The sequence below is a fragment of the Lupinus angustifolius genome, unplaced genomic scaffold (genome assembly GCF_001865875.1).
Source record: "Lupinus angustifolius cultivar Tanjil unplaced genomic scaffold, LupAngTanjil_v1.0 Scaffold_113_50, whole genome shotgun sequence".
In the NCBI taxonomy this organism is placed as follows: Eukaryota; Viridiplantae; Streptophyta; class Magnoliopsida; order Fabales; family Fabaceae; genus Lupinus; species Lupinus angustifolius.
In genome coordinates, this window is record NW_017724919.1 from 13,799 (window position 1) to 35,601 (window position 21,803).

Here is a 21,803-nt window from a genome sequence, read left to right on the forward strand (position 1 = left end):
AAAGTGAAAATAGACATGTTACGTGCATATTAAAAACACCCACACCAATTCCATAAAAGATTTGAAATCGGGATCTTGATTTTAACTAGTATTTCTATAGACAATAGTAACGTATCTATTTTAAAAGATTTATATAAATGTACTATTATTAGTTATTAGTAATCAGAATATCATAAATATAAAAAAAAAATTAAAAAATATTAATTATATAGGGACCTCTGCTTATGAACCTTGGATACAGTATTTAAGGATTTACAAACTGATGTTGCCATATGTGGTATGAACGAACATTTATCTAAATCTTTTTCTTAAAGAAAACATATTTTTCATATACTTTTTTCGATAAAAAATAGTCTCTGGTTGAATGATCAACCCCTTTGTAATAAGCATGAAAGTTATCTTAAAGGAGATTTATTAAGTAAAGATATCACAAGGAGATCTATTAACAAAGATTTCAAGGAGACTAGTAAAAATATAAACTAATTGCTCTTTAGAAATTACAGAAATATAGATAATTTCTTTCTCTGGACCAAATATTTTCCTCACAAAATGGCAATGTGATTTGTTCTTAATAATGTGATATTGTGAGTTTGATAAAAGCCCGATAATCTCATTGTGTGAGGTCAACTACATAGATAAAAAAACAGCATAATGTTTTAACATACATCATGTCCCAGTTGTCAACAACATAGATAAAAAAACATTATAAAATATGATATTGACAAAATAATGATATCTAAATCTCACATCATTTAAGACATTCTACAATACAATAACTAGATAAAATATATTTTCCATGGAGGAAATACAATTTGAAGAACAAGAGCTGGATCTTTTTTCATGAATATAATTTATTTAGCAGTTCTAAGAGAAGAACAGCAGCAGAGTCTTTGGCTTTCTTGACACTTGGCATTGGCTCTCCAATACATTCATCAGTCCATCCTTTATCAGTAGTATTCACACGCACAGCAAATGTAAACCTCTTTGCATGTGCTGGACCACCTTCATTCACACACCTACAAATTTTAACCATACAAAAATAACGAAGCCATTAGCAAAGTTCCACACATATATTTAGCTATAATTACTATCTACACTCAGAGTTCAAATCCTGGAAACAATCTCTCCGCTTGTAGGGAGGGGTAAGGCTGTGTGCATCTGCCCTCCTCAGACCCAACTAAGTGGAAGTCACGTGCATTGGGCCGCCCTTTTTCTACTATCCAAACTTAACAACAAAGTGAATCTTGTATAGGCACAGGCTTATTAGACAACTAATCACAATCTTAAGATAACTTTAAACAATTTAACAAGGTTTTGTTGTCTTTTGGGTTAAAATTTGTTTAGTCCTTGTAATTGTGATGGATTTGGGTTCAGTCCCTAATTAAATTTTGATGCTTTTAATCCCACGGTGTACAAAAACGATGGTTTTAGTCCCCCGCCAAGGACTAAAGCACATCGTTTTTTGGTATTTTTAGGGAGTAAAAAGAAAAAAATATACAATTTAAATAGGGACTAAAACAAAAAAAGTCATATTTACATGGACCAAAAACTTCTTTACACCTACATTTTACTGATTGTGCTCAATTGGCACTGTGCCCCACACAAGATTTATTCCTTAATGAATTGCATAAGTAACTTGATAATTTCATACCTGTAGAATGGCATAGGCCAATTTTTTCTCAAACAGATATCATTTAATGTTTGTCTTGTATATGTGTGACTTCCATTCTTTTTCCCATTTTCATCATTCTTCTCCTGTGCTTTTATCTCTTCCTTTTCTTTCAATGCAGCAAGGGCATTTCTGGCAGCTAATTTCTGTGCCATTTTCTTCTGTGGATTTTGGGCAGCCCCTACTTGAACACCATCAATGAATACTTCAACTGTGGCCAAATTGCCAGCACGACTTGCTCTATATTCTAATCCCTCTGCCTGCTGCTGGCATCGTTCTTGCAGCTCGCGCACGGGGTGCATCGGCAGAGTCTCTGGTGTAACCATAGGGTGCAAAAGTGGTTGGAAAACCTACGGAAATTGCAACACCAACAATATTATTCTCCATCAATTTTGGATAAAAATATGGATTTTATTTTAATGTTGGGTCGGTATAAAAGATTTTTATACTATCAGCAAATCATGTAATGAGTATTGTCCTGTCATTGGAAATATTTGACTTTCATAACAATAGCTCGAGAGTTACACGTGGTAATGTGAATGATCGATGGTGTGAAAAAACTTTATACTGACGATGCATCAAAGTTAAACTAAAAAAATATGTGGAAATGGTTTCGGTTTCAAAGCTAGGCACTAACCTTCCAAACAGAAGTAGTGTCCCTCCCATTGTCAAGAAAGATGGCACCAGCAATAGACTCAACAATGTCACCAAGGACCTTGGGAGCTTTGCAATCTCCTAGACCAAAGGAGTTAAACCCTGGCTTTGATAATTCATCTTGAACTTCCTTCACAAATTCTCTAATCTGTAATGTCCAGAGAACCCCAAAAAAGCACTCAACTTAGTTCAAGAAATTTGAGATGGATAGGTCACAAGACATCTCCATGTAAATAGTAATAAAATTGAATGGTAGAGCAAATTACACTGGCCTGCCTTGAGGTTTGGTTTAATTACACTGAGCACCTATCTCGTTTAAAAAGTTACACTCGCCTCTCCTTTAAGTGAGGTCAGTGTAACTTTAATATCACCCTTTAGGCAAGGTGAGTATAAAGATAACATACACCTCAGGGGAAGAGGTTGCTGTAATTATGAAATTAAGCCAAACCTCGGGAAATGTCAATGCAAGTTCCCCTAATTAATGACAACATTTTCCACTGGGTGGGATAGTAATAATAAATCTAAATCATTAAAGAGGCATGACCTGTTTCTCTAGGGCACTGGAACCATGTCGGAGATGGACATGGAGATTGTGTTTAACGGCAACACGTGCAAAATTTTCATTGTTGACAGCAGCAGCACGAAGGTCAGTGAGACGTCCTGGTGGGAGATTTGTGTAAGTGAAAAACAAATGCTTGGTAATAAGATGGTCCAGCACTGCATCACCGACAAACTCCAGCCGCTGATAACAGGATACTCCTGACGATGGTCTGGAGGCATGAGTTATGGCTTCTATAAGCAGACCCTTATCCTTAAACTTGATATTCAAAGCACCTTCCAAACCATCAAAATCAACACTCCTTAATATGCCCTCTGGAATACTAAATTGATTTCTTGTACACTCGATCTCATCAGGATCAAACTCTATCTGAATGCCAATCCAGCTCATGAAGTGGTTAGCAGCAGTCTTACCACCTTCAACATAATATACGCCAATCAGTGCTTCCACAACATCTGCGAGTGTTTTGCTGGACAAAACTCTGTAAGAACTTGAATCACTCTCAAGTTCACCATCTTCCATTTCATCCTCATATCCATCAGTGTGAGAATCCATCTTCTCGGTCTTGGAAATGGATTTCTCTTGGTCAAATAAAGATGACTCCCCATCCTTGGTATCCTCATCGAAGACAGGTAGCACTCCAGGAGCTGCCCATCTGGATGGGGCGAAGCGATCTGCTTGAATATACGATTGGAGCCCTTTACTTAATGCAAAATGATACAATACCATGTTGCTGACCATCTGTTGCCTCATCCTTGTAAGCTGGCCTTCATGTTTCTGGGGATATTTTAGGAAAAGAAACCGACTAACCACCCATTTCAAGTAAGCATCACCAAGAAGCTCAGCCCTTTCATAGCAGAATGTCTCTTGGCAAGATGCTGCAGTCAAGGCTTCCAAGATCTGTTCATGAAGAAGGCATGAGTTAACTACTAAAGCTAAAAGTAACTAAATGGTGACTATATTGAGCCGGAAATACCGTTGAAGCCTTGACAGGATAATTTATCATATCCCTCAGCTGAACTGCAAGAAGCATACTTTCAACCCTCCTCATTATCGAAGGCAACCTCTGAGCACCACGAACAAGTGATCCAGACAGTGGGTGTAGTAGGCATAGCTCAGGAGGAAGGAAAACGTAATAAGTTTTGTCATGAGCCTCATCAGATTCACCTTCATTTGCTACAGTGAAACAAAACTTACCATTAATAAAGAATCTAACAAATTTCAAAACATAGTAATTCCAGGATGGGAATCATGAAAGCACACCTTCACCGTGTTCAAATCGAGGAGACAGAAGATTCTTGCAGTATGATACACCACGCCCTCTTATAAGAGGTTGCTGCTTGTAAATCAATTCAACTCCATACCTACACCAATGCAAAAAAGTAGCCATATGCACCCTTTGTTGCACAAGAAGAGACAAGAAGCTTCTCTAATCTAGAGGGATCCGTCAAGCTATTGTCACCTACATGGGGCACACTAATGATTCCCATATAATTAAGAGGTGACAATAAAAGGTTCCTTCACAGATTAAAGATTAGCTCCTTGTTCTTCCTGTACAACATTGGAGGTGCAACACGGCTAGCAAGTTATCGATAAGAAGTTTCAAGACATAGAAAATGAAAAGGAAGACTATTATAATCTAAGAGAACGGACGCCATACTTTTGCTTGTAGTAATCGGCATATGAACTGTACTCGAGAGGACCAAGATAACCTTCTTTCCTAGGGAAAGAGTTCTCTGCGGACATTTCATAGCGTATTGAATCAACGTAGAACCTCTTCCCTGAGTGAGCAGCAGTTACAATTTTTCCTACTAGATCCTCTGCATCAACACAGGTATCCGCCATCATCAATTTTCCTTTGTTAGTCAAATTGATATTATTCTTTTGTTTTTGCAAGGCATCCCTGTCAGGAACTAATCCTGAAGCTTTCACCACATCGAACTGGGCCACCGCTCCTCTGATTCCATAGGTTGGATGTGACTTTTGCCCGAAAGCCATGCCATGACGTAATTTCCCAAATCCATACTCCCTTCTGTCCCCCCCTAATGTTCTCTCATTAGTACCAAGGTAAACATCCGGTCGAGCTCTTTGCAGTGGATTTTTCCATGCATGTGCTCCAATTATTGTCTCAACCAGATGCCAGTCAATTTGTTTCATCGGATCTACAGAATTATCGCCAACCATTGGGACAAACAAATATGCTTTTGAAGGATCCCAAGGAGTGGTAGATGGTTCAACATCCACATCCAAGACAATGCTCATTAACCTTACATGAAAGCTTTTCAAGGATGCCAACTGCATGACATGATAAGAAAAGAAGGAAAAAAATGTTTAATTCAGGCATTCGAAACTAAAATTAGGAACAGTTATTAACGTCTAAAACAATATTTAATTTGTCAACCTGACTCTCGGTGATATCTACCATCCCTCTAAAGACAAGAGATGCCTTTGTAGTTACGGTTCGAGCGATAAATAGATCCATTGACATCGATAACACCTATAAAATCAGACGGGGGAAATGAGTTTATCATACTCAAAAATGAACTAGAAGCAGTTACACAAAGAGAAGTTACTACCTCTGCATCCAGCTCATTGCCAAAAAGTACTGCGAACTCTGAAACTTGAGTCAAGAACGGATCCTTTGAATCGCCTACATTTTCACACTTCAAGGCATACATACAAAGATACAGCACTTTGCTGTCTTTGCAAGCATCTTTTCCAGATAAGATCCATTCTCCCTGAAAGTCCAGATAGCATTCAGAAACAATGGATATTAGGGGCAGACGAATGAAGAATTGACGCCCAAAACGGAAAGCTAAGAACAATTCCCTTCTTGTAACTAAAGACCATTTGTTATAGCACAGATACACACTTTACAGTTTTGGTGTGCTTTCATTTCCGTAGAAGTATCCATGTTATTTTCCAGAATGGAAAAATATTTAGATTGCACTTATCCACTATCTTCTTTGTTCGATTAATAATCCATCTCCAAGGTCAAGGCATTTATTTGAAGATATTAATCACAAGCTTTCTTTGCAAATAAAAAACAGCAGTATGCTTAGACCACATAACTTAAGAGAATGAACCAACCTTTAGTATGTCAGCAACACCTTCAGGATAGAACTCCCTATGTCTAGCAGTCCCTGGAAGTGGTTCGTCTTCATCATTTTGCTCGGCCTTTTCTTTTTCTCCTCCACTTCCTTTATCAGGCAATAGCATGTCAGTGAATGCTCCCATCTCATGTAGTTTCTTGCAAGCGGCCAGACAAACAGTCTGCAGAACGCCAAAATAGTATGTTAATAACCGATATCTCTCGTTTACAGATGCCAAGAATCACCCTATCTATATAATTAACGGAAGCATACCTGTTGTGCCAATCGCATTGAACAGCAGATAGGACCCTCAAGATTTTCAAATGGCGCATTACACGGCAGTTGAAGCTTGCAAGAATATTCAGTATGACCTCCTTGTTTCTCATGCTTCTCCATAATAAACTCGGGACGAAGGATCGAATACCTGGATAATAGAAACAAGATACATAAGTCTTAATTTGAAGTGAAAAAATAAAAATCTAGTAAAGCAAAACAACAATCTCAGGTAGAAACACCACCTGTCACTAGGCAGCTGAGAGCAGAAAAAGTGGATAAGACCTACAGCAGAATTCAAGCTCACGACTGCACCAGTTGACTCCACCTGGTAAACCGATCCTGGCCGGGTTTCTACTGTTATTAACCTTGAAGTATCTTTCAGGTGACTAAGGTCTGTTCTCTGGATTGCTTCTTTGCGCAATGTCTCCTCACTGTTCCTGGCATTCTTTAGGAATGCTTCATGTGACAAATTTCCCCTGCAGGTGTTGGCTTTTCAGTTATTCAGCATTCATTATCATATGAAATAATGCTGATTAATGCCAGATCCAACAAAAAAATCACGTTCAGATTCCACTAAGTGGGAGTCTCGTGCACTGGGCCACCCTTTTTATTGGAGAAAAGGAAAAGTGGAAACTTCCAGAGTACTATTCATTATTGGTTCAAAAACCAAAAACACTTTTCACCATTAGATCATGCTGACAATAACAAAAATTATTTAAAAGCACCCAAAAAAGAAAAAAGCTTTTCTTAGTTCCAGTGGTTGGAGGAGGGAATTTGAACCTATCACCACTCAATTTGAGCCAATGCCATTAAAGAAGGTCACCAAATTAACAATATGCATACGAGTGGCAAGCAAATAGATTATGCACGGGATGAAATAAACCTCCCTAGGATATAATTCCCCTCCTAAAGAGAACCCAATTCTATTAGGCTTACTACAATCTCCAGAAAAAAAAATACTCAAACAACTACACTAAAAAGAAAATGACAGTAGTTAACTAAGCCATATTCAGTACCTCTCAACCATCAGAATGTAATCAGATCCAGGCTTTCTAGCACGGCCCCTGGACTGAATGTATGCCAGAACAGTTTTTGCAAGATCAAAGCGAATAACAACATTGCATTGCCGGATATCAAGTCCTTCTTCCGCAACACTAGTCGCGACTAACAATGTGACCTACAAATGAATAAACGAAAGAGATCAAGAGAATACAACACAATGTTTCTCCCCCCTTGAGGAAACTGAGAGTGGCGCCATGCTGGAAAGAAATAGATCTTACCCGCCCATCACGGAACTTAGCAATTGTATCCTGCATTTGGTGGGTCCGCATTTCCTGACTATTGTTGTGACCAATCAAGCTTGCACACTTCACAAAACCAAGAGATGGAAGCTCATCAAAGACCTGCAAGATTGCCAGAAAATGAGCTATAGGATCTTGATTATGCAACTAATTGGAACAAAAGGAAGTATGATAGTAATGCTTATATACAACCTTGGGTAGAACTAACGCAGACACAACACGCTCAACAAAGATAATTGCTCGGAAATCAGAAGTGTGCTGATACTTGAGAAGTATTTTGATCAGCGCCTGCACCTTGGGGGTCACCTTGCCATCAGCGACGGCAGCTCCTATTATGACATCCACGTGTTCCCCGCCAGAGACAACTAAACACAAGTATTACATTAAATAAATTACCAAACTACATAATAGGTGGTTTAAATAGCTTTCTGGTGTGAAAAATAACATGAACTTTGAGTGGCCAGACGCACAATGCACATTTTAAGCTACACAATACTAATTCCCCATCATACTTGTTCATAGAAAGAAATACAGATCTGTATGAACAAGCCCTGGATGTTCATGCACATATGCAATGCAAAACACTATCACTCTTTCACAAGTAAAATATTGTCAAAATTTCGAGTTGTCTAACAAGTTTCAGAGGAGAAAAAACTCAAAATGTACATCTTATTAGGATAATTTACAAATTTGAATAAACAAATACTCATTGTCTCAACCGACATAACAATTTGAGACATTAAATTTCTACGGGCACACTCACCATGACTGTCTAGAAGCTCTCCTTCTTCGATCTCTTCAGGTTCAGATCCACTTTGCTGAACCACACCACACTCTGAGTCATCAGCTCCAGCATTTTTGTCTGATGCTGCACCCTCTGAAAGTTGACATTTCAGAAGAGAGACAACTTTGCTAAGATAAGATTCCTGAAACTTGACATCAAGTTGGTAGTTTGCCCTTTCGTCATTTTGCAAAGCTGCTAAAAAAGCTTGTGCTACCTGTAAGACAATAGGAAAGTTATGAAAATATCCAAAAAAAACCATGATTCCTCAGTCTCCATGAACTAGTACGTACCTTATATGCACACCACTGACCCAGTTCACCAAGTGCATAATTGATAGCTCTCAATTTCTGAATTAGGTTTGCAGCTCCATCACTTTCCGTTCTTTCAGAAACACCGTATACTTGGCGCAGCTCTTCCTTAGCTCCAGCATCTCTAGCCCCCATAAACTGCCATTTACTTTTTCTTGAACTAGACTTTGCAGCTTCTTCAACTTCAATTTCCATCTGCTTTATCTGCTCATGTAGATAACATAAACTGGCCGCTTTGTCATACTCCACCACAACTTCAGAGGGCATTGGCACATGTTTCTCCAGCTCCTTGCGATCTTTAATGGTACAAACTATTGAATCTAGCTTACTTTCAAGATTACGAATTTTTATTGCACAATCTACTTGGCTGGAGACACCTGAATACACCGAAAGCATTAGTAGTGTTGAGTTACAGATGAAAGCAGCAGAATGGTTGCATTACTATAATAATACAACATTATTGAATATCTAGTAAAGGAGTACGGGATTCCAAATCGAATTGAGAACTTGAGTAACTACCTTTCAAATTAACAGGGGAAGCCGTCATTCCAAATACAGTTGGCCTCTTCTCTTTGGGTGTAGTATGGTAGAACTCAGACATCACCAGTGAGTACGGATGCTTCTTCACAGCGTGATGGCACTCATCGAGAATCAGGAGATTGATTCCTTCCATTTTTATTATGCTATGTCTCAAAATGTTCAAAAGAATTTGAGCGGTCATGACTAAAACCTACAGCAACAAAATAACCAACTGAGTAATTGCAGTGGAAACATTATATATGATTTACTAGCATCTTGACACACTGCTTTTTATTAAAGAAATATAAAATAAACTAGAAGAGCTTCAAGAACTATCCAGTAATTGCAAGTTCCTATTTTTTTATGAAAATTAGGTCTAAGAGACACCAACAGGGCCAAACCCATATGTTGGCATGTAAGTATTCATATAGGTTATAGATTATAGCTGATGTAATACAAATATCACAAAAAGCTGCCAGATCAAGCACTGAAGCAATAGAAACAAAAGTTCTACTAAACCAGTAGTCAACTCTAACTGGGGAAAATGTAGATAACTAAGGACTTCTTTTATAGGTAAAGTTTTTACTTTAAGGAGAGCGGAGAGTCCAATCGCCAGGGTTTGAACCCGGGCGCTCGTACTCCATATCCCGCAGCTTTACCAACTGAGGTGAACTTGGGAATAGATAAATAAGGACATATATAAAGAAAACTTAACAGGATCAGAACTCATGTTATGCTGCATGGTACTAGCCACAATAGAAAACATTTACTTCTGTTGACTAAAACGCAAATAGATGAAAGAAAGAGTGACAGCATAGGCCTGCATAGAAATTTCAAAACATACATGTTTGCTGTCAAATTCACGCTGCCACCTTCGAGCATCCCAAAAATCCTGTCCCATTTCTCCACAATAGTGGCCGACATGATAACCAGTCCGCTCACGAATCACTTCTGCTTGCTATAATTGAAACAAAGAATTAGAACTACATCAACTTCCACATCAGTGAATGGACGCCGTTTTCATTCAATAACAACCAAGCTTTAATCCTTATCAGTGAATGAACATGATTTTCGTTGCAATCCATAAATCTTATATTGTGTCTAGAGCAAAAACATATGAAATAAATATGTTGTCATAAACTATATTACCTGATAAACAAGTGGAACCTTTGGAACTAAAAATACTGCAAGCATTTTCTTGTTTTGATTTTGTAAACTCTCATGTATACTTCTAATTAGAAGAACAGCAATTAAGGTCTTCCCTGCTCCAGTTTCAAGAAAAGCTATCGTGTTTTTGTTCTTTGCCTGCTCAAGAACATCCAACTGATACTGTCTAGCTTTTTCCTCAGGAACCTTCTCCTTAGCCTTCTCGTTAGCCTCCTCACCTGTCTTCTCAACCTTTACATTACTTTCCTGCTTCGCATCATTCGCCATATTCTCTTCCCGGGTACGATCGGCCTCCCAACTGCCTGTGCGATAGACCATATCATTGGTGCCTGACTTGTCCCTCTCCCAATAACCCCTTGATTCTCTATCCCTCCAATCCCTATCCCTAACATCTCTCCTTGCACCACAGTGTTCTCTTCTCCTAACACCATCTTTATCCCTCTCCCTCCTATCAATCTCATCCCTATCGCGTGGCCTCTTTCTACTCAAACACCTATCCCTCTCCTTGGCTTGATAATTCACTCTACCAGAATAATGCCTCTCATTCTTATAGTTCCCGAGCCTAGCCCTTTTGCTGTACCTTTCTTCGCCACCTTCAACATCATGTTCCTTTACCAAATCGCGGCCTCTATTTAAACCTCTACCCTCCTCAGAATAACCAACCACAATCCCCCCTTCGACGCCGTTTGACACCTTATTACACTCACTACTCTCATCACTAGCATGTTTCTCTCCAACCAATAATCCATTATTCTTAACAAAACCATCTTCACTTGAGGTCAAAGACTGTAACTTGGAAGAGGCATCATTAGATAACAATGGTGTTGGTGTTGTTGATGCTGGTACAGTGAGATTGGAATTGGAATTAGAGTGAACAACAACATCAACAACATTATCATCAAGTGGGAGGCCACATCCATTTTTGATGCTATCCAGGATTTGATCAATACCACCAAAGAAATCTTGATTGGAAGAGTTATCAGGCTGGTCTGGACAAGAGGATGTGACAACAATTGATGAAACATCAAAATCAATGAAATCATCACATGCATCCACCCAATAAGAACCATCACCAACAACTGGGTCATCACCACTAGGACCAACCCTAATATTATTACTATTACTATTATTCACACCATCCATGGCCACAACAACACCCCTTTGATTTGATTATGCTAAAAACAAAAACTTTTATCAAAAAACAAAAATGGGGTATTGAAAAAAAGAAAATACAATGGACCCTTGATTTGATTAAGCTAAAAACACAAACTTTGATTGAAAAACAAAATGGGGTGTTGAAAAATGAAGGAAAGGTTTAAACTTGAAGGGGTGAGAAGTGAAGAGAAGAGTAAAAGGGGGTTAGATAGACCGCAAAAAACAACAGAACAGAAAGCAAAAAAACACAACAAACGAATGAAAAGTGGACACACAAAAAACACAAACCAAGTATGTGTTTTTTTGTGTGTGACTCTGTAAGATTCTGCGGTCTATCACCTATTCTATTCTACTCCACTTTTCCTTTCTCTTTTTGATTCAAATCACACAAATTTCTGTAGCTATAGCTCTTAAAGTTACTATCTATGCGTCTATGTTTCTGAGTTTATCTTCCTCTTCTGTTGCCGCAACTGTTGTAGCTTTTAGCAGTGAAGAAAAGAAAACCAGAGACAGAGACAGAAGAAACAACAGCGCAAAAAAATTTCACACTTTGAGAACAAATAACAAAGCACTGAAACATATAGAGAGGAAGTAACAACCTAGTTTATTAAATCAGTAAATAACAATAATAAAAAATAAAATAAAATAAAATATAGGAATGTTTTTTCTTAATAAAAAGGTTAGATATTTTTTGAGATCCAGAGTTGATTATGATTCGGGTATCATCCACCCGTATCAGTGTGACACTACTAAGTGAAAGACATCTTTTTGTTGGAAATTTTTACCGAGTTAATATTCTTCCATTTGGATTATCAATAAATATCGCTTACAGAAATTGAATCTTTAATCTTTTAATCATCTAACAAGGTCTTATATAATTAGACCAACACCTAGATGATTTATTAATCTTATATTAACCGAAAACATATCAATGGAAATAATAATAAAAGGTTAATCTTAAAAATTATGAAAGAATTTTGTAGTGTTTGGATGGAAAAGAAAACAGATACATGATAATATGTTTGGAAAAGTGAAGTAATTAGCTTTATGCATAATCGACAAATTATTTTTTGTCGGGAGAGCAAGTTTTGCTCAATCCTCAATTACAACTATTTTCACTAACTACATAAGAAAAAAAACTTCTTTTTAGACACGTGACAACGGCTGTGTAAAAAAATTTCCCATCCATATACACCTCCATAATCATACAATACATTACTTCATATTTAACATGTTCTCATCAAATATTTTGCTTAAAAATTAATTCTTTTCATACGAATGTAGAGGTAATATATGTTCTTAACAACTTAAATGTATGAGTAAGATGTGTATTTTTAATCATGTGAATGCACGAGTAATATGTGTGTTTTTAAACATGCGAAAACATGAGTAACATATATATTCTTAGCCATATAAATGTATAAGTTACATGTGTGATTTTAATCTTACTTATATATGTTTTTAACTTTGCAAACATATAGGTAACATGGTGTTCTTAACTATATGACAAAAAAATAAAGACATTTGTGAATTTAGACTTACAAGTAAATTATGAAAATATATGTTGTCTTCATAGACCATAGCTTTGGGGGTGATGTTGAAAATAATAGAACTATTTATGAGATAAATAAATGAGTTAATGAAATATTATTAGAATTAGGACAGATGTTAAAGAAAGTTGTTTTATGGAAATTGAGTCATGATTCTCTTCTTACTAATGACGAAATATCTCATTAATTATTGGTAGCACGAAAGGGATGTTAAAGAAAACATTTCCTCGACTTTCTTTAACATGTGTTTATGCATGATTGGCCTAATTTCTCTATTTATTCTAGATTGTATTCCCAAGTGTCCCTTGGATGAATTTCCCCTAGTTACTCTATAGCTTTTAGAAACAAATTCTTCAAACTAAGTGCAATATATACGAACGGACATATGTATAGTGACACTTGTACATGTGGGTATCTATTATAATATGTGAAATTACTTTAATATCTTGTTGGATTTGAACTTTTAAATTTATATGTTTTAGTTTGGTGGTGCATATTGTACACTCTATTGAAGTAATGTGGTTTTCAATTCGTTGTCTTATTTTCGACTAACAAGTGTGTGATATAAAAAATATCATAAAGTAACCATCCTAGAACAAATGTTCAATTCTTAAATCACCTAACATATACTGATAGGTACCTGTTTTATTTGGGGTACTCGCTAAAACCCATAAAAAAGTTGTAAGTGGGTACTAGTACAACCCATTTGTAGAACTAGTAACGAGTGGTTATTACCTATGTCTATTTATGCTCGTTGTTATCCCTAGTGTTATTAACGTATGATATTATATACTATCAAATTGTCTTACCAATGCTACTTCATTCCAAGTTCTGATATCCACTTGGGTATGCTTTGCATCCAACCAAGCTTATCCATCACTACCCGTTCTTCCATAGTTTTAAATAGAATAAAAAATTCAAGAAATATATGTTGATATTCATATACTTAACAAATATAGTATGCAAGATATGAGTTCCATTATTTTTTTCTTTGTTATTTGATCAAATATGTTATTTCCTCAAAATTCTTATCATTTAGTGTTTCTTTTATTAATTAATCGTCATTGATATAATATATGGTTTTAAAGATATATTATTTATCATTTTAACTTTAATTTTGGACAAAATTTTTATGCTCTTTCAACAATAATAGGATAATGAAGTATAATAATTACATAATATATGATTTATTAAATAAATATTACAAATTTTTTTAATAATATCATTGGATACTATTGCAATTGTTTAATTTTGAATTTTAAATTATTGATAGTATCATATGATAATGTAAATTATACAAAATTGACATATAGAAATTTCAAATTTGAGTACACAATATTTTATATTTAATAAATAAAGTTACTCAGTGGAATATTCAATTATAAATTATTATATTTGACATTTTGTATCATGTAAAGACTATATATTCAATCTCAAATAATAGGAAAGTAAGCTAACAAACACGGTAGTGCATGTTAATATGCTAGTAGTAACAATAGCAATAATATTAATAATTAAAATAGTAATAATATTTATTAATATAAAAAACAGTAACAATAATCAATATTATTAATAATAAATAGTGATAATAATTAATATTTTATTTTATAGTTAAATATAAAAATTAAATAAATACTAATTATAATTAACTAAAAATATTTTAAATATATCATCTTCAAATGTTAAGAAATATTTTTCCTCCCAACTTGAGTTAAGAAATGGTTGTAATTATTTCTAGTGCATCTATCATCTCCTCTAGACTAGGAATAGATCACGGTCAATATCACATTTTTCTCTTAAAATGCTAATTAATAATTAACTAAATATATTTTCTTGAGTGTTAAGAAATGGATCATATTGTATCTTTCCTCTCAAATAGTTGTAATTATTTCTAGTGCATCTACCATCTCTTCCAGACCACGAATAGTTCAAGATCAATATGTCATATTTTCTCTTAATCCCTTTTTTTTAAAATTAATTATTTTAAAAATATTTTTTTCTTATTAATCAATTATTTAAAATTATTTTTTATAACTTATTTAAACTAATTTTATTTCTCATTTAATTTAAAAGTACCCTTTTAATTATTTTGGAATTAATTTTTGAAGTAAAAAAAACTAGTTTAAAATAATTCTTTTAAATTGATTAATACAAACTATCTCTTAATTAATTTAGGATTTAAAAGGAATATCACAATTCTTAGAGGGTGTCTGTTCAGTTTATAAAAAATATTCCTAGGAATAATGTTTGGAATTATATATAAATGTGTTTGTTTCAAGTTGTAAAAAAATATTTTCAGTTATAAAACTTTCCTAAGGAAAATATATTCTTATGTTTCAATGTTTTCTTATTCCCATTAAATAAATAGTTTGGAAATGTTTCATTCTCACATCTAAAAATTATAACTTATCAATTATATTAATGTTTCATTCATATGTTTTGTTTTTATTTAGATTTATATATAATATATGGTGTCAACCTATGTTATGCTAAAAGAATAATACTTGATTTTTATTTATGTTAATAATCCTGTCTGATCTTATAAAAAAATATAATACTATCTATTTTGTTAATTATATACTTGAATTTCTATAGATGTTATATTCATTCTTATAATCCATTGATTCCTTTTTCTACTTGAGGTTAGTTCAAGTAACTAAAAGAGATTTACTATACTAAATACTTGATAATTAATCAAATAACAATTTTTTCGAAGCTTGTTCTGGTCTGACAGATAACTTCATCAAATGTAGCTTGTTTAGTATCAACATTCCTTCATGTTTCGTAGACAATATGACAGAATATCTGAATTGCAAGAGGGGTTCTTAGCCTATGAAATTTTTGGGTATACCAGTAGGTGCAAATTATAGGAGAAAGTAGGTCTGGAAAGTCATGGTTTCCAATATGTCGAAGAAGTTAGCTACTTGGGAAAGTCGATTCATTTCTTTTAGCAGTCGAGTGGTGTTAATTAAAACAGTGCTTAATGCATTGTCGGTTTATCTGCTTTCATTCTACAAAGCTCATCAGTCTGTGATTAAGGAGCTGATTAAAATTTAGAGAGATTTTCTTTGGGGATGAGTAGTGGGCCACAGAAAAATAGTTTGGGTTAAGTGAGACTCGATTTGTAAGGATCGAGATAGGGGTGGCCTGGGAGTGAAACAATTAGAGTCTTTCAATTTTGCTCTTCTAGGTAAATGGTGGTGGAGGTTACTCGCTAAGAGAGATACTATTTGGTTTAAGGTCTTACACTCCAAGCGTGGGGATAAAATTGCTTCTCTTGGGAGATTGGTTGAGCCTAGTGGGCCTTCAGAGTCTCTTTGGTGGATGGATTTGAAGAGGGTGGTGAGGGGGTCAGGTAGTGATGGAGGGAGACTTTAGGGAGGCTTTAGAAAAGAGGTGGGGGTTGGGCTTCTTATTAGTTTTTGGGAGGATCACTAGGTGGGGGTTGGTGCCTTGAAGGATTCATTCCATGAGCTTTACAATATGTGTTCAAATAGGAGAGCTCAGATGGGACATTTAGGTGTGTGGAGAGAGGGAGTGTGGATATAGTAGTTATTGTCGAGAAGAAAGCCTTTTATTTGGGAAAGAACTATAATCGATAAGTTGATGGGTATTATGAGCAGGATACATTTAAAAGAAGATAGTTTCGATAAATGGATTTGGACTTACGATGCTTCTCAATGTTATTATGTCAAGTCTGCTTACAACGCGATTTGGCAAGTTGAAGAGGTCAGTGTTGAGGGTCAGGTATTGTGGAAGACAATTTGGAACTCTCAGGGGCTCCTTAAAACTAGGGCATGTGCTTGGAGAATTATTTTGGATAGGATTCCTAGTAAGTGAAACTTAGCCCAAGGGGTGGTAACTTGTCTAGTAATGATGTTCTTTGTGTTTGGTGCAAGAGTCTTCCGGAGACTACAAATCATCTTTTCTTTTCTTGTCAGTTCTCTTACCAAGTTTGACAACTTCTTTATGGATAGTTAGGGATTTCGGGGGTGTTACCCTCCTCTAAAAAATCTCATCGGTTCCAACATCTTGATTCTATTAAGGGGTGTCAAGCGAAAGATATTGACCCGCAGTTTTAGATGGCTAGAATCTGGTCCTTATGGAGTTGTAGAAATGCCATTATCTTTAATACAAGAGGAAGTGTATGGAGGAGCTGTTGGTCGAGATAAAATTGAAGTTTTGGCTTTGGATCAAAAGTAAAATCAAAGGATCTTGTATGTCCTGGTTTGAATGAGTTTCTAACCCGATTTTTTGCTTGAATTGTTATTCCTAGTCATCTCTTTAGGCTCTATATGTTTGTGGTCTGCCATTGTATTTCTCGTGGAGTGGTTTAGGCCTCAGAGTTGTTGTTTTCTGTTTCTTTTGTTGTACTTTTTTTTATAATAAAATTTTCACCTTAAAAAACAATTTTTTATTCTATAGTCGTATTCAAGTATCATTTAACATAAATTTGTTGTCTTAGCTATATCAATCTATTTCCAAGAGTGTACATCATAAATAAATATAGTTTCAAGTTATTCTCGTTAATGTCAACAATGATTCTCAAGAAATATAAATATCAAACAAACATATATTTTAATATACCAAGGAATGTCATTCCTTGTAATAGCATTATTAAGAATGTGATTCTCACGATTATAAATCCTCCCAGAAACAAAGACTCGCTTATTGTATCTTTCTTTTTGCTCCGAGTGAAAAGTGATCATGATTATTAATATTTTCTATGTCATTTCTTGAAGTGGGAAAGTGATTTAAGGCTTGTCTATTCCCTCTAACTTCATTCTCATTGATTATAATTCAAATAATTTTATTTAAAAATATATTTTTTCCAAAATGTGACTTTTTTAATTAAAATCAAATCAACTCATCAAATATTTTTCTACCAAAAAAGTACATAGTCTTAGTTTTTCTATTGTATCTAGGAGGTTTGTGGTGTAAATTCTTATGAGGCACCCTAATAAAAATATTTTCTGTTTTAATAATTAAATTTTTATTTAAAAAATTTAGGCTATAATTAGGATGATATTGTTTTAATATGTCAAAATGAAATGATAACACTTTCATGATCCGCCAACTCCCTAACTTAGAAATATAGTTATAATATGATTTTATGGTTGATATATGATATTATATAATAAATTATTTTGGACTAACTCATATTAAATTTGACGAATCTTTACTCATATTAAACTTTTACACTTGTTATTCTATATGAAACCTTATGTTGTTCACATCACTATAATTGTGAAATGAATAGAATACTAAATCACATAACATAAAGAAGCTCTTGAAGTAGATGAATTTTTAAGGTGCATCTTTGTAAGAGATGCATGCCAAAATTGATATGAGTATAAAATCATTGCATTTTTTTAATTTTATAATAAAAGTTTAAATTGAGACTTTTTTTAATGTTCTCACAGTTATATCTTAAAAATCATTGACGATAACATAATGGAAGGAAAGGATAGCCAAAAATATGGAAGGGATTGCCAAGAAACACAGAACTAAATAATTTGTTCAAAGTTATTCACATGCATACGCATCAATAGGTGATAAAAAGAAATAGCATCACAAAATATGTTTAAAATTCAAGTTATTATTACAATCGGTGATCAGAAAAATAATCTCTAATAATTGATGGAAATTTAAAAGGAAATATTAATTTTCAATTATTTGATTACTTATACAATTATTAATAATTTTTATCATAATGACAATTATTTCGTTCTATAAGTTTTACCATAATACTATTTCCTTTGATCTACATACATTTTTACTTATGGTTTTAAATTGATTTTAATTTTTGAAGAACCTTGTTATATATTTCTGGATTTAAACTTAAATTTATTATGATTTAAAATTAAATTTATTTAAATTAAATTCAAATATATATAATAATTATAATAATCTGGCCAATCCCCTGAGGTGTATGAGTAAACTGCACTAGTATATAATATACATATATATACTTATACTATAATTTCTTCATAATTCACCTTTATTAAGAATTTATATTTTATATCATATTCATATAGTCTCTCTAAAATTATTAGTAATAATAACTTATATATTTTATTTTAAATTTTTTTAGTCTATATCTCTATAAGTTTTATTTATATTGAATTAAAAATATGAGTTGATGGACACGTAAATGTGTGTCAAAATCTAGTACTTACGATTATAAAAAATAATTGGTAGTGAGACCACTTAATAATTTTGTCTAAATCATGTTTTTTCATTTAAATAAATTTCAAGTTCAAATCTAAAACCACATGATAAAATGACCTACTTGTATCAATGCATATTAGTAGAAAACTTCTGGTTATGAATGATGATGGTACTCGTCAAATAAAAAAAAGAAAGATATGGAATATTCAATTGATTTTGATGTAAACATGACATTAAAGGACCGAGCAGATAATGATTCGTCATTTTTTGTGGCAATGACGGTACATTTTTTTAAATGAAATGGTTGCTACCATTGTAAAATTGTCATGTCTATTAATTCCTTTTTTGTGGTATACCATACTACAATATCTATGATATGATTCTAAAAGAATAGAGGAATATATATGAAACAAATTGATAAAGTTGAACAATAGACCATAACTTTTGTAACTTGTTTCAACAAATAGGACAACTTAACCATATCAACAAAATATTAGTCTAATAATTTAATTTTATTCATTAAATCTCTTATATCATATTAGCTCAAATACTAAATGTTTGATTCATAAGAGTGACATTTATTAATAATAGTTATATACTTTTAAAAGTGATTAGTTTATTCACATAAGGTAAGTCTTAGTTATTAAAAAACAATAGAATATTGATTATTTTAGAATTATTGGCATTGGTCCTGTAGAAGAAAAAGAAAGAACTAGGACTTTCCCTAAAGAAAAGGGACAAGGATATCAATTATATACATAGCATATTTCTTTGACAAGTTGACAATTCCCTTTATTTGAGTCAGAAACTATAAATTCGTATTCCAAGTTAAAATGTGTACTGATAGTAAAGTTTTTTATATTATCAGTATACTTGATTTATATTACTTTTATTTAAGAGTTAATAATAGTTAATAAATCAATATTTAATAATTTGTTAACAGTATAAAAAACACTTACACTATCATTATATATTTATATATATTAAAGCATTCCCTTTATTCATTGTTCATGCATGATTGTATGGTCATTGTGGACAGTAGTGGACCAATGTGGTCTTGATGAGACAGTTTGAGACATAATGTAAGTTGCATCAAATACTTTGATGCTGATATGATTTCACTATTGTTCTTCGTATCAATAATAATAAAAGGAGACAAATCTCAAAATTGAAAATTTAACTAACCTAATCACACAAGCTTACAAATATTTGAAGAGAATTAGGTTATGTTATTGGATGGGTGATAGAAAACAATGTTATTAAATACAAGTCCTTGAATGACCCCATCAAGATAATGAAGTAGTACTTACCAAATAAAAAAGATAATGAAGTAGTTGGTTATTGGTCTAATAGGTAAGTCATTAAGATATACATTATTTTAATCACATGATGGTACATTAGTAGCAAACATTTCAAAACTAAACAAATATATATTAATTATAATAAATGGCATCTTTATCTATAAAATCAAATTATTTTTTATTCATATTTTTTCTCTTATTAGTGAAATATTCGAAATTTTGAATGTCTCTAATCTCTAGAATTTAAAACAATAGAATTATAAACATGCCAGGTAGTATGTCATGTTATAATTGTTTTATTCTTAGTAATTACTAGTAATAATTGTTTAATAAATATTTCTGAATTTAAACAAAAAAAAAAACATTCAGCTCAAAAACCATGGCCCAAATTCCATTTTGTTCATTTAACTCTAATGCTGTGTTTGGATTGGTGGTGGAATGGAGTGGGTGACATAAAGTTAAGTTATGTTCCATTGATTGGATACTCCAATTTGAATTCAATGGAACCCCATGCCCATGGAACTACACATCTTATTCCATCCAATTGTTCCCTACCAATTTGGGGTATAAGGCTAATGGTGAATCTTTTGGATTATGGTGACTTGTTCATAGGACAATTTTTCTAAAGTTTCTTTATGAAAATATTTTGAAACTCTCGTTTTCAACGTAAAGACTACTCACTTACGAAGAAAACAAAATCAAGGCTTACATATGTGAATTAAATGATAGTCTACAAAATTACAAACTAAAGCTTTTGTAGTATTTATAATTCTTATTTTTGTCGAATATACTATATTTATTTTGTTTTTTACTATTGTGTGCAAACAGAAACCTCGCAACCATAAAGGTTAGGGTTGAGATAAGGGTTATGTATTAGGAATTAATTTTTTTTATAAAACTCACAATTCCATTCCCTTTTGTTCCATTAATTTCATCTTAAAATATAAAAATAAAGGAGAGTGGTGATTTTATTACATTCCATCCCACTTCACTACATTATGTTCCATATGGATCTTAATATATCCAAACATAGCAATGCAAGAAAATGACATAACACTAGCCACAACACATTGCACCATTTCAACCTGTCGCGCCCCGATTTTCGGCTGCACGACTTTGTTTAGAATCGCCACTACATTTTATAGTTAAAAATGTAGAAAAATCTTTTAAGCCCAATTACCTTGGGCTTTTGGATTTTTGATATCTAGGTACGGGAGTCAGTTACAAGGTAGGGAAGGTATTAGCACCCTACCCGCCCGCCTTAAGCGGTACCCTTCATTAAAATATATGACATTAT

The 21,803-nt window shown here is 33.6% G+C and overlaps 1 protein-coding gene across 2 annotated transcripts; it reads right to left on the reverse strand.

Moving 5' to 3' along the window:
* Positions 1-831: 831 nt before the first annotated feature.
* On the reverse strand, positions 832-12,059 carry LOC109339819 (endoribonuclease Dicer homolog 1). Of its 2 annotated transcripts, none has more exons than XM_019577341.1 (20): positions 10,312-12,059; positions 10,007-10,120; positions 9,163-9,373; positions 8,626-9,020; positions 8,315-8,549; positions 7,744-7,916; positions 7,531-7,653; positions 7,267-7,427; positions 6,493-6,726; positions 6,248-6,398; positions 5,973-6,155; positions 5,459-5,620; positions 5,284-5,379; positions 4,543-5,177; positions 4,146-4,246; positions 3,859-4,058; positions 2,868-3,782; positions 2,307-2,471; positions 1,652-2,019; positions 832-1,016 (listed from the first exon to the last, which is right to left on the reverse strand). In XM_019577341.1, the coding sequence occupies exons 1-20, from the start codon at positions 11,470-11,472 to the stop codon at positions 839-841; spliced, it is 5,961 nt and encodes a 1,986-aa protein (XP_019432886.1). In that variant the 5' UTR covers positions 11,473-12,059; the 3' UTR covers positions 832-838. The 2 variants fall into 2 exon arrangements, with proteins under 2 accessions (XP_019432886.1, XP_019432885.1); XM_019577340.1 differs by having other exon boundaries at positions 3,859-4,061.
* Positions 12,060-21,803: the final 9,744 nt, after the last annotated feature.